The sequence below is a fragment of the Oncorhynchus mykiss genome, chromosome 8 (genome assembly GCF_057628025.1).
Source record: "Oncorhynchus mykiss isolate SJ-2025 chromosome 8, ASM5762802v1, whole genome shotgun sequence".
NCBI lineage: Eukaryota > Metazoa > Chordata > Actinopteri > Salmoniformes > Salmonidae > Oncorhynchus > Oncorhynchus mykiss.
In genome coordinates this window covers 84,648,890-84,662,997 of record NC_143029.1, presented here as the reverse complement: position 1 = coordinate 84,662,997, position 14,108 = coordinate 84,648,890, and the positions used below count along the sequence as shown (strand labels likewise).

At 48.4% G+C, this 14,108-nt stretch overlaps 1 protein-coding gene across 4 annotated transcripts in view; it reads left to right on the top strand.

Annotated features, from left to right (window-relative positions):
- Positions 1-12,315, top strand: part of LOC110531020 (protein kinase C iota type) — a 38,126-nt gene extending 25,811 nt beyond the window's left edge. For all 4 annotated transcript variants that reach the window (XM_036986525.2, XM_036986524.2, XM_090182870.1 and 1 more), the window contains 6 exons: positions 563-698; positions 1,486-1,699; positions 6,006-6,085; positions 7,245-7,334; positions 9,900-10,015; positions 10,819-12,315. In XM_036986525.2, the coding sequence (XP_036842420.1) occupies positions 563-698; positions 1,486-1,699; positions 6,006-6,085; positions 7,245-7,334; positions 9,900-10,015; positions 10,819-10,906 (724 nt within the window). In that variant the 3' untranslated portion in view covers positions 10,907-12,315. The remainder of the gene's footprint in view (positions 1-562; positions 699-1,485; positions 1,700-6,005; positions 6,086-7,244; positions 7,335-9,899; positions 10,016-10,818) is intronic.
- Positions 12,316-14,108: the final 1,793 nt, after the last annotated feature.

Genomic DNA, 14,108 nt, shown 5'->3' with positions numbered 1-14,108 from the left:
TGGGGGCGTTTCAATCTTACCCGACGAGGTCTGTAGTGCCGTTCTACCTGATAATTAATGCACCCACCTGGTGTCCCAGGTATAAATCAGTCCCTGAATACAGGGAAACAAATGATACCCTTTAAAGCAGTGGAACTGGCTTCCAGGTCCAGATTTGAATTTGAAGGGTATGTCATGTCCGTTCCTCTGAAACGCCCAGGACTACACATCTACTGTTCTCCCCCAGTAGGCTCACGTTGCCAGACGTAAAATTCCCACATCTCCGAACCTAGAACCTTTGGGGCAGGCCACCAGCTCTAGCACACCTGGGGGTGTGTTCATTATGCCGATTCTGTTGCAAAACGTTTCTTAAACGGACGCAAACGGGGTGAGACCTACCTGAATTTGTCCAATGCCAATACATTTGCTTTTTAGTTGCAAAATGTTCCGTTTTGGACTAATAATTACACCTCTGATTCGACGAACCAAGGGCTTGGTGATTAGCTGCGTAGCTCTAAGACGGTGGTGGTGTGTGTGTGTTGAGTCTGACTAGTTCTTCACCATCCCTCTGTGTGTGTGTCAGGTTTTACTCTGCAGAGATCAGCTTGGCGTTGAACTACCTCCACGAGAGAGGCATCATCTACAGAGACCTCAAACTGGACAACGTGCTGCTGGAGTCGGAGGGACACATCAAACTCACTGACTACGGCATGTGCAAGGTGGGTGTCGAAAGTGTGTCTGTTGCTGTGTTTCTGTCTGTTGCTGTGTTTCTGTCTGTGCTGTGTTTCTGTCTGTTGCTGTGTTTCTGTCTGTTGCTGTGTTTCTGTCTGTTGCTGTGTTTCTGTCTGTTGCTGTGTTTCTGTCTGTTGCTGTGTTTGTCTGTTGCTGTGTTTCTGTCTGTACTGTGTTTCTGTCTGTGCTGTGTTTCTGTCTGTTGCTGTGTTTCTGTCTGTTGCTGTGTTTCTGTCTGTGCTGTGTTTCTGTCTGTGCTGTGTTTCTGTCTGTGCTGTGTTTCTGTCTGTGCTGTGTTTCTGTCTGTTGCTGTGTTTCTGTCTGTTGCTGTGTTTCTGTCTGTTGCTGTGTTTCTGTCTGTTGCTGTGTTTGTCTGTTGCTGTGTTTCTGTCTGTACTGTGTTTCTGTCTGTACTGTGTTTCTGTCTGTGCTGTGTTTCTGTCTGTTGCTGTGTTTCTGTCTGTGCTGTGTTTCTGTCTGTACTGTGTGTCTATCTTTTTGTTGTGTGTGTGTGTGTGCGCGGTTGTAGTTGTCCTTGTACATCTTAAGCTTGTGTGTGTGTGTGTGTGTGTGTTACATTTGAGTCATTTAGCAGAAGCTCTTATCCAGAGCGACTTAGAGCAGAGAGTATATACATTTTCATTCCTCTTATGTACTGGTCCACCGTGGGAATGGGACCCACAACCCTGGCGTTGCAAGTGGCATGCTCCAACTGAGCCCAACGGGACCCTGAACGTTGTGAGGTGTGTGTGTGTGCTTCCTGATGCTGTGTAGGAGGGCTTGAGGCCAGGGGACACCACCAGTACGTTCTGTGGGACCCCCAACTACATCGCCCCCGAGATACTGAGAGGAGAGGACTACGGTTTCAGCGTGGACTGGTGGGCTCTGGGGGTGCTGATGTTTGAAATGATGGCTGGACGGTCGCCCTTCGACATTGTAGGAAGCACCGACAACCCAGACCAGAACACAGAAGACTACCTATTCCAAGGTAATGCTGTTAGGACAGGGTCAAAGTTCATGTTATGGAAAGTACTCGTGTTGTTTACTCTGCATTGGCCGATCCTCAAGAGAAAGTACGTGGTACTCTTATCAGTCAGTTAAAAAGGATCTCTGTGTAACTAGACTTGGGCGGTAAACGGTATATACCGTGTACCGGGTTATTTGGAAATAGCCATGAGATGGTTTTTCAGTACCGTTGAAACAATTTCTTTTAAGTTTTTCAATACTTTTTAATATTTGTAGCTACTTTTACAGTAAATACCTGCAGTGAACTTGTGCACCATCTTAGGAGATAAATCATATTGCGTTCTGCATTTTACCAGTCACATTATTTTACATTATGAAGCTTACCGTAGTTCCCCCAGAACAGTTGAGCCAGTCACGTGTGTTTGTAAATAGCACAACGGGAGAAAGCGGGAGCTGGTGAGTTCAGCTGTTGCGCTTCCTATCGAGTGCTCAGGGACTGCAACTATAGTTTCCCTTCACAGAAAATACATTCGTGCAACGTATTTGGCAGAAAATATCTTCATTGTCATCAGTGACAATAGAAGTCCATCTGGCTGTAAGTCAATTCTTACAATGAAAAAGCAAGGTCTTTTTTTGTTGTTGCAAGAAACGATGCATGGCCATCATATTTCTAATGTTTATCACAGAACAAATGTAGCCAGCTACATTTCCTAATGTTTTGTTTAAAGTTAATCTTACGTCTTACCGGAGGAAAAGAGTCTGTCGACACTGAGAGAAGTAGCTACACGTCAGTCGTTGTCTTTTGATATCCGTTTGTGATTTGTCATCCGAGTGGAAAAGTGCAACTGAAGCACAAAATTAGTTTGACAACGAACAGTAAATTACAATAATACCCATTTTATATCTGCGTTTACTGAAACGCAACGAGATTTAAAAAATTCCCTGCTTGAAAAACAAGTAATTCTGTTTTAACTCGACTCCTCTAAGTTTAACTTGCTATTTCTCTAAGTGGCTGAATTAATAAGGGCATCATATTGTGTTAGCTGTCTGCCATGTTTGAGAAGTCAAAGCTCTCTTGGGATGAGTTATCTGTACAGCTGTCGCTGCAGCTTGATCTGCTGTCGGCTCCTCCCCCGTCTTCTCTGAGCAGAGCAAGCTGGCCTGTTGCCCTAGCGACTCCAGACAGACACGGTGTGTACACAGCAGGCCTGTTGCCCTAGCGACTCCAGACAGACATGGTGTGTACACAGCAGGCCTGTTGCCCTAGCGACTCCAGACAGACACGGTGTGTACACAGCAGGCCTGTTGCCCTAGCGACTCCAGACAGACACGGTGTGTACACAGCAGGTCAGTTGCCCTAGCGACTCCAGACAGACACGGTGTGTACACAGCAGGCCTGTTGCCCTAGCGACTCCACACAGACACGGTGTGTACACAGCAGGCATGTTGCCCTAGCGACTCCAGACAGACACGGTGTGTACACAGCAGACATGTTGCCCTAGCGACTCCAGACAGACACGGTGTGTACACAGCAGGTCAGTTGCCCTAGCGACTCCAGACAGACACGGTGTGTACACAGCAGGTCAGTTGCCCTAGCGACTCCAGACAGACACGGTGTGTACACAGCAGGCCTGTTGCCCTAGCGACTCCAGACAGACACGGTGTGTACACAGCAGGCATGTTGCCCTAGCGACTCCAGACAGACACGGTGTGTACACAGCAGGCCTGTTGCCCTAGCGACTCCAGACAGACACGGTGTGTACACAGCAGGCATGTTGCCCTAGCGACTCCAGACAGACACGGTGTGTACACAGCAGGTCAGTTGCCCTAGCGACTCCAGACAGACACGGTGTGTACACAGCAGGCATGTTGCCCTAGCGACTCCAGACAGACACGGTGTGTACACAGCAGGTCAGTTGCCCTAGCGACTCCAGACAGACACGGTGTGTACACAGCAGGTCAGTTGCCCTAGCGACTCCAGACAGACACGGTGTGTACACAGCAGGCCTGTTGCCCTAGCGACTCCAGACAGACACGGTGTGTACACAGCAGGCATGTTGCCCTAGCGACTCCAGACAGACACGGTGTGTACACAGCAGGCCTGTTGCCCTAGCGACTCCAGACAGACACGGTGTGTACACAGCAGGCATGTTGCCCTAGCGACTCCAGACAGACACGGTGTGTACACAGCAGGTCAGTTGCCCTAGCGACTCCAGACAGACACGGTGTGTACACAGCAGGCATGTTGCCCTAGCGACTCCAGACAGACACGGTGTGTACACAGCAGGTCAGTTGCTCTAGCGACTCCAGACAGACACGGTGTGTACACAGCAGGCCTGTTGCCCTAGCGACTCCAGACAGACACGGTGTGTACACAGCAGGCATGTTGCCCTAGCGACTCCAGACAGACACGGTGTGTACACAGCAGGCCTGTTGCCCTAGCGACTCCAGACAGACACGGTGTGTACACAGCAGGCATGTTGCCCTAGCGACTCCAGACAGACACGGTGTGTACACAGCAGGTCAGTTGCCCTAGCGACTCCAGACAGACACGGTGTGTACACAGCAGGCCTGTTGCCCTAGCGACTCCACACAGACACGGTGTGTACACAGCAGGCCTGTTGCCCTAGCGACTCCAGACAGACACGGTGTGTACACAGCAGGCCTGTTGCCCTAGCGACTCCAGACAGACACACGGTGTGTACACAGCAGGCCTGTTGCCCTAGCGACTCCAGACAGACACGGTGTGTACACAGCAGGCCTGTTGCCCTAGCGACTCCACACAGACACGGTGTGTACACAGCAGGCCTGTTGCCCTAGCGACTCCACACAGACACGGTGTGTACACAGCAGGCCTGTTGCCCTAGCGACTCCACACAGACACGGTGTGTACACAGCAGGCCTGTTGCCCTAGCGACTCCAGACAGACACACGGTGTGTACACAGCAGGCCTGTTGCCCTAGCGACTCCAGACAGACACGGTGTGTACACAGCAGGCCTGTTGCCCTAGCGACTCCAGACAGACACGGTGTGTACACAGCAGGCCTGTTGCCCTAGCGACTCCAGACAGACACGGTGTGTACACAGCAGGCCTGTTGCCCTAGCGACTCCAGACAGACACGGTGTGTACACAGCAGGCATGTTGCCCTAGCGACTCCAGACAGACACGGTGTGTACACAGCAGGCCTGTTGCCCTAGCGACTCCAGACAGACACGGTGTGTACACAGCAGGCCTGTTGCCCTAGCGACTCCAGACAGACACGGTGTGTACACAGCAGGCCTGTTGCCCTAGCGACTCCAGACAGACACGGTGTGTACACAGCAGGCATGTTGCCCTAGCGACTCCAGACAGACACGGTGTGTACACAGCAGGCCTGTTGCCCTAGCGACTCCAGACAGACACGGTGTGTACACAGCAGGCATGTTGCCCTAGCGACTCCAGACAGACACGGTGTGTACACAGCAGGCCTGTTGCCCTAGCGACTCCAGACAGACACGGTGTGTACACAGCAGGCCTGTTGCCCTAGCGACTCCAGACAGACACGGTGTGTACACAGCAGGCCTGTTGCCCTAGCGACTCCAGACAGACACGGTGTGTACACAGCAGGCCTGTTGCCCTAGCGACTCCAGACAGACACGGTGTGTACACAGCAGGCCTGTTGCCCTAGCGACTCCAGACAGACACGGTGTGTACACAGCAGGCCTGTTGCCCTAGCGACTCCAGACAGACACGGTGTGTACACAGTACTATTCCTCCTTCAGACAAACATGCGTCTCAACAATGCTCATTTGCATAATGTCTCTCGTTCACATTCGCTTGTAAATATCTGAACTCACCAAAAATGACATTCGGTAGCTCCTACCTAATAAATGTACAGTTTTATGAGCGGGATTGCCTGTCTTTGTAATTCGTTTATTTTTTGTTTGGGCTCGTTAGCATATTTAGCTAGCAGCATCCATTGAAATGCTTAATTACTTTTTTGTACATTTTTTTTTTTGCTAATTTTGTTAGCATTCTGGTAATGGACACCCAATTGTCTTTTTTTTGTCTGTTTTTGATGCCCTGTTGTGTACTAAGCCAGTAATACAGTACATCCCGGGGGACGGTAGGAATATCTGTATACTGCCAACCCTACTGTGCACCTCTAGTCAAAAGTCTGATTGTGCTGGCTGGGATAGTGGTAATGCTGCAGTGCCTGACACATGTCCACAGTGTCAGCATATCAGTTTCAATAAGGTATTTTTCACAGCCTCTCTCTTTATATCCACTATGTCACTATTGTAAAAGCCCTCTCAAAATCTAATCTAATCTCTCTCCTCCTCTGTAGTAATATTGGAAAAACAGATCAGGATTCCTCGATCGTTGTCAGTCAAAGCTGCCAGTGTCCTCAAGGGCTTTCTCAACAAGGTAACTACTGCACACTCCCGCCTCCTCTCCCTCCCGCCTCTTCTCCCTTCCTCCCTCCTGCCTCCTCTCCCTTCCTCCCTCCCGCCTCCTCTCCCTCCCGCCTCCTCTCCCTCCCGCCTCCTCTCCTCCCGCCTCCTCTCCTCCCGCCTCCTCCCCTCCTCCCGCCTCCTCTCCCCTCCTCCCGCCTCCTCTCCCCTCCTCCTGCCTCCTCCCGCCTCCTCTCCCCTCCTCCCGCCTCCTCTCCCCTCCTCCCGCCTCCTCTCCCCTCCTCCCGCCTCCTCTCCTCCCGCCTCCTCCCGCCTCCTCCTGCCTCCTCTCCCCTCCTCCTCTCCTCCCGCCTCCTCTCCCCTCCTCCCGCCTCCTCTCCTCCCGCCTCCTCCCGCCTCCTCCTGCCTCCTCTCCCCTCCTCCTGCCTCCTCCCGCCTCCTCTCCCCTCCTCCCGCCTCCTCTCCCCTCCTCCCGCCTCCTCTCCCCTCCTCCCGCCTCCTCTCCCCTCCTCCCGCCTCCTCTCCTCCCGCCTCCTCCCGCCTCCTCCTGCCTCCTCTCCCCTCCTCCTCTCCTCCCGCCTCCTCTCCCCTCCTCCTGCCTCCTCTCCCCTCCTCCTGCCTCCTCCCGCCTCCTCTCCTCCCGCCTCCTCCCGCCTCCTCTCCCCCCATCCCGCCTCCTCTCCCCTCCTCCCGCCTCCTCTCCCCTCCTCCCGCCTCCTCTCCTCCCGCCTCCTCCCCTCCTCCCGCCTCCTCTCCCCTCCTCCCGCCTCCTCTCCCCTCCTCTCCCCTCCTCTCCCCTCCTCCCGCCTCCTCTCCCCTCCTCCTGCCTCCTCCCGCCTCCTCCCCTCCTCCCGCCTCCTCTCCCCTCCTCCTGCCTCCTCTCCCCTCCTCCCGCCTCCTCTCCTCCCGCCTCCTCCCCTCCTCCCGCCTCCTCTCCCCTCCTCCTGCCTCCTCCCGCCTCCTCTCCCCTCCTCCCGCCTCCTCTCCCCTCCTCCCGCCTCCTCCCGTCTCCTCTCCCCTCCTCCCGCCTCCTCTCCTCTCTCTCTCTCCCTCCCGCCTCCTCTCTCTCCCTCCCGTCTGTCTCATTATATATGTTGTAATTTTCTCTCACACCCTTTTCTTTGTTGCTCTCCCTCTCTTCCACTTCTCCCTCCCTCTCTTCTATCTCTCAGGAACCTAAGGAGAGGCTAGGTTGTCACCCCCAGACGGGCTTCGCTGACATCATGGGTCATCCCTTCTTCCGAAACGTAGACTGGGACCTTGTGAGTCATCGTGTCTTCTTTCTTTCGCACTTCTATCTTTCTCTGTCTATCAGTGTTCTCTGGTGTTGAGGTGGGTTAGAACACCATGATCCAACAGAGACGAGAGACGGTGAATCATTGTTTTCATTCAAACAAAGCAGCAGAATTCTCACCAATGATAATTAACTTCAACACTGAACGACGGACAGTGAGACAAATCAACTCCTATACTGTTTCCACTAGAGGTCGACCGATTATTATTTTTCAATGCCGATACCGATTGGAGGACCAAAAAAGCCTATACCGATTAATCGGACAATTTTAATTTATTTGTAATAATGAGAATTACAACAATACTGAATTAACACTTATTTTAACTTAATATAATACATCAATAAAATCAATTTAGCCTCAAGTAAATAATGAAACATGTTCAATTTGGTTTAAATAATGCAAAAACAAAGTGTTGGAGAAGAAAGTAAAAGTACAATATGTGCTATGTAAGAAAGCTAACGTTTAAGTTCCTTGCTCAGAATATGAGAACATATGAAAGCTGGTGGTTCCTTTTAACATGAGTCTTCAATATTCCCAGGTAAGAAGTTTTAGGTAGTAGTTATTATAGGAACTATAGGACTATCTCCCTCTATACCAATTGTATTTCATTAACCATTGACTATTGGATGTTCTTATAGGCACTTTAGTATTGCCAGTGTAACAGTATACCTTCTGTCCCTCTCCTCGCTCCTCCCTGGGCTCGAACCAGGAACACAATGACAACAGCCACCCTCGAAGCAGCTTTACCCATGCAGAGCAAGGGAAACAACCACTGCAAGGCTCAGAGCGAGTGATGTTTGAAACGCTATTAGCGCGCGCTAACTAGCTAGCAATTTAACTTCGGTTACACCAGCCTCATCTCGGGAGTTGATAGGCTTGAAGTCATAAACAGCGCAATGCTTGACGCACAACGGAGAGCTTCTGGCAAAACGCTCAGTCAGATACTTAGATACTTGTATGCTTGTATGCTCAGTCAGATTATACACAACGCAGGACACGCTAGATAATATCTAGTAATATCATCAACCATGTGTAGTTAACTAGTGATTATGATTGTTTTTTATAAGATAAGTTAAATGCTAGCTAGCAACTTACCTTGACTTACTGCATTCGCGTAACAGGCAGTCTCCTTGTGGAGTGCAACGAGAGAGAGGCAGGTCGTTTTTGCGTTGGACTAGTTAACTGTAAGGTTGCAAGATTGGGTCCCCCTAGCTGACAAGGTGAAAATATGTTGTTCTGTCCCTGAAAGAGGCAGTTAACCCACCGTTCCTAGGCAGTCATTGAAAATAAGAATGTGTTCTTAACTGACTTGCCTAGTTAAATAAAAGTAGAAAAAATAAATAATAATATTTAAATTGGCAAATCGGCGCCCAAAAGTACAGATTTCCGATTGTTATGAAAACTTGAAATCGGCCCTAATTAATCGGCCAATCCGATTAATCTGTCGACCTCTAGTTTCCACATAGTTGAGGGTCATCACCTTAGACGAGCCCAGACGGTCTCCTTTCCCACCAGGGAACAAGACAGGCCAATGGGATGTATTGGTTCTCTAAGGGCAGGTTTCTATTCCTGGACTAAGTGGTTCTGTTGTAGTTAGATGTTCACCACCAATAAGCTGTAACATGGTTAACCTCATGATGTTTCACCTGTTGCAGCAGACACCAGGGTTGGGGTCAATTCAGATTTTCAATATTCTGGAAAAATGGAATTGGAATTTGTTTACTTCCTGAATTGTAAAGGAATTGACTCCAACCATGGTAATGGGCCAGACATACTCCCAAGGCAATCTCCCTAGTTCCACCCACCCACCTGCCAGCTAAACAAACAGGCTGGCCTCTAGACATGCCTCCAGTCCCAGACCAGCTCAGGAGCAGCCTGACCTCTTTCCCCTGTTTGGTCTGGACTGCTGCTGTACTGACTGGCTGGCTCTCTGTCTGGAAGGATCAGGTTACACTGCTGGGCTGCCTCCCCCTCCACTCAGTCTCACCTCATAAACAACAGGTGGCAGCCTGCCCGTGCAGTACTCTAGTCTACCTGCAGGGGGGGCAGTACTGGGTCAACACACTGCAGGCTGTCTGTCTGGCCTGAGTTTACAGTGGAGTTTTCACTAAGCCACAGCACAGTCACTAATATCGTTTCAGAGAGAAACCGGGAGATTGGCTTTTGGTAAAATCATTTTTGTTAGACAGTTTCATACACTGAACCCCAATTTCTTTTTACTGTTTTATTTCTTTACACACACATACACACCTTTTTTTCCACACCATTGGTAAGAGCCTGAAAGTGAGCATTTCACTGTAAGGTCTACACACCTGTTGTATTCGGGACATGTGACTAATAAAGTTTGATTTGAAGTCTTGTTGGTTGAAACATGGTGCTTGCAGTATAAAGTTGGCTGTAAGGAGCTTTGGATAAAAGCATTTAGCTAAATAGCTTCATGTACATAATTTTAAAAGAGTATCAAGCTCAAGGTGTGTGTGTGTGTGTGTGTGTCTGCCCGCCCTCTGACCCCATTGCCTTGTGTTGTTTCAGATGGAACAAAAGCAGGTGGCTCCTCCATTCAAACCCAACATCTCAGGAGAGTTTGGACTGGACAGCTTCGACACCCAGTTTACCAACGAGCCTATCCAGCTCACGCCTGATGACGAGTGAGTGTCCCAATGGCTGGCTGGGCAGACTGTCTCTGTCTGGCGCTGTCTGTCTCTGTCTGGCGCTGTCTGTCTCTGTCTGGCGCTGTCTGTCTCTGTCTGGCGCTGTCTGTCTCTGTCTGGCGCTGTCTGTCTCTGTCTGGCGCTGTCTGTCTCTGTCTGGCGCTGTCTGTCTCTGTCTGGCGCTGTCTGTCATTCTTCATGAATCAGTTGTATTTATTTGATTCATCTTCATTTAAATAGGGAGTCACTCTTTTACAAGAGAGCCCTGTATACATTTACAAATAAAACCCACTACATAAATAAAACCCACTATTATAATAATAATAATACACATTAAACATATTTAAGAAAAGCAATCGCATTCATTTACATAAGTCTCCAGTCAATAATTTTAAATGTCTGAAAGGAATTTTGTGTATTGTTCCACACATAAAGGGCAGGAAAAACAGTTTTCCTAACTCTATGGAGACCAACGGGATCTCCAGAGATATCCACCCCTGAGAACGGATGTGGTCATTTGTTGGTCTAACATGAATCAATGAAGTGATGTTCAGTGGAGGTTTCTGCCAGACGGCTTTGTAAATAAATTAGAGACCAGTGAGGATATCTTTACAGACAGAGGTCCATCCCTCATGTTTATAAAGAATACCATGAGTCCTAAAAAACTTCTTGCTGAATGGAGTACTGAATGGTTTCAAAACAGAGTCTGCCTATGATGGAGGTTACTAAGACCTGTGAATTCCTGATCAGCGCGGTCATAGGACGACCCCCTTAACCTCTGTTCCTTTCCCGTTTTCCAGTGACGCGGTGAAGAAGATCGACCAGTCGGAGTTCGAAGGGTTCGAGTACATCAACCCTCTACTGATGTCGGCCGAGGAGTGTGTGTGAACTAGGGAGTGTGTGGGAGTGGACACAGCACGCCGCCTCGTGTCCTCGACGACGTCACTATTCAGCTCTGCATGGTTACCAGACTACCCGGCGATGACATCATCAAAGAGCGTCCTGCTGTTGAATAGAGAGAGGAGGAGAGCCGCCGGGGCTCTCAGACAAGAGACACTAACTTGCCAAACCAATCTCACATAGTGTGTCACAAATGGCACCTTATCCTTGACGTGTAGTGCACTAGGGAATGGGGTGCCATTTTGGACGAACGTCACTGTCCTTTTTTTTTTTTTTAACCACTAGTCTTTTAGAACTACTTTCTCTCAATTATTTTTGTATTCATGTGTCAAATCCGCACTGATTTCCTCGTTGGTCATCAGAGTGCAGGCCCCCAGTAGCCAATGAGGCTTGGAGGTTGGTTACCTAGGTTACTGGACACAAAGGGAAGGGGGGGGGTCCACACACAGACGGTCCACAGACAACAAACTAACCATCCTCTCTTCTTCCCAGCTTGGAGGTGGTTAAATGCATATTTTATTTGTACATAATAAGAACGATGTTTAGCCAAGGCCCTTTAACCCCAAGCCAGATCACCAGGGAACATAGTTGAAAACGGGTGCATGTTCACTACACGTATCATGATGAGCGTTGTTGCAGCAGCATGTTTGTAGAGGACTGAAGAACAACAAGTGGACAACCGCATTTACATTTAAAAAAAAAAAAAAACACATCTATATATTTTTCTCATTTTATTTAATGAAATGGCAGTCTGTGTACGCTGGTCAATGTCCCCAAAGTGTTACGCCGTCGTCAAGCCCGTTGGCTCACTTATTGTTTACGTTTTGCTGTAGTCTTCGTGGAAACTTCCAGGACAGCCACGGTTCCAAGTTAAAACGATTGCCGTCTCAGCAGCCAACCAACACTAACTAACGTAGACACTGACAGAAAGGCACATGTCGAATGGCATCCTATACTATATAAAGAGCGCAACAAAAGTACTCTACAATAACACTGCAAGATTTAGAGTTAGGGTGCTGTTATGGATACAACCACACTGTGAATGAAAGAGTTTACTGTGAGGAGAAGATTTGGATACGAGTGGGCTGGACCACTAGCTGAGTTTAGTGATATGTCCCAAATGGCACACTATACTCTATCTAGCGCACTACGTTTGGTCATAGCCCTATGTGCCCTGGTCAAAACTAGTGCACAATTATTTTAATTTTTTTAACCTTTATTTAGCTAGGCAAGTCAGTTAAGAACTAATTCTTATTTACAATGACGTCCTACCGGGGAACAGTGGGTTAACTGCCTTGTTCAGGGGAACAGTGGGTTAACTGCCTTGTTCAGGGGAACAGTGGGTTAACTGCCTTGTTCAGGGGAACAGTGGGTTAACTGCCTTGTTCAGGGGAACAGTGGGTTAATTGCCTTGTTCAGGGGAACAGTGGGTTAACTGCCTTGTTCAGGGGAACAGTGGGTTAACTACCTTGTTCAGGGGAACAGTGGGTTAACTGCCTTGTTCAGGGGAACAGTGGGTTAACTACCTTGTTCAGGGGAACAGTGGGTTAACTACCTTGTTCAGGGGAACAGTGGGTTAACTGCCTTGTTCAGGGGAACAGTGGGTTAACTGCCTTGTTCAGGGGAACGGTGGGTTAACTACCTTGTTCAGGGGAACAGTGGGTTAACTACCTTGTTCAGGGGAACGGTGGGTTAACTACCTTGTTCAGGGGAACAGTGGGTTAACTACCTTGTTCAGGGGAACAGTGGGTTAACTACCTTGTTCAGGGGAACAGTGGGTTAACTACCTTGTTCAGGGGAACAGTGGGTTAACTGCCTTGTTCAGGGGAACAGTGGGTTAACTGCCTTGTTCAGGGGAACAGCGGGTTAACTGCCTTGTTCAGGGGCAGAACGACAGATTTATACCGTGTCAGCTCAGGGATTCGATCTTGCAGCCTTTCGGTTACTAGTCCAACGCTCTCACTAGTTAGCTCTGCATGGTTACCAGACTACCCGGCGATGACATCATCAAAGAGCGTCCTGCTGTTGAATAGAGAGAGGCGGAGAGCCGCCGGGGCTCTCAGACGAGAGACACTAACTTGCCAAACCAATCTCACATAGTGTGAATGCTTCACAAATGGCACCGTATCCCTCTACGTGTAGTGCACTAGGGAATGGGGTGCCATTTTGGGACGAAAGTCATTCTTGCCATTTGGGACACAACCTAGTAGTTTATGCAATCTGTCGTTGACAAAGAACCAAAACAATATTTTCTAAAGGAGAAAGAAAATCTGTTAAATATGTCTTGTCGTTTACAGTGGTACAGTACACACACAGTAGGAAAATGTGGTGTCCTAATATTAGCCAGGAAAAAGGTTGTTTTTTCCCCCTCTCTGTTCATTTTTAAAATAGAATGCCTTTCTGAAATGTTTTTGTTATATATCTGTTTTCACAATATAAAAAAAAAAGTTTCTACAGTTTTCTCTAGTCCATGTCTGTGAATCAGTTTGAATATGAATGATGAGGATGGAGTCAGACCGTCGATCTCCTGGACCACTTCTGACCACTACAGATGACGCTCTTGAAAGAGATTTCAATCAAATCTAATAAGAAACACTATCAAAGCATTTAACAGCTTCAATTTATATTCCAAGTTCTGAATAGAGGTTTAAAAAAATAATAATAATTGTTCAGTCTCAAATGGCACCCTATGCCCTATATAGCACACTACTTTAGATCAGAGCTCTATGGGCCATGGTGAAAAAAAATAAGTGCACTAAATGGGGAATAGGGTGCCATTTAGGATGACGATTGGGACGCTACCAAAGTGTTTTAAAGTGGTGCCAAGTGGTGATTGGAGGAACAAACACTCTTCAGAATTTTTATCATGTTACTTTATATTGCAATGTATTTTTGTTACTTTAAAAAAATGTTCAAAAAATCAAATGTGCTGTTTCTCTAATGATTGATCGCTACATTGATTGGTGATTATTGTTATTGTGTGAAACCTGTTTGAAAACACTTTGATGGGGATGATGTGTGATTTCATCCAGAGGTGCCTACTGAAATGCTTAACAGGATGTAAAAAACGGATTTCTCAAAATAAACATTTTTATTTCCCTCCATGTCTGTGTTGCTGTTTGTCCCTGCTACTGGTTGTCTCGTGCTGTTGCTTTTCGTCTGTCTCTCTGTTCATTGGTCTGTTGGTGTG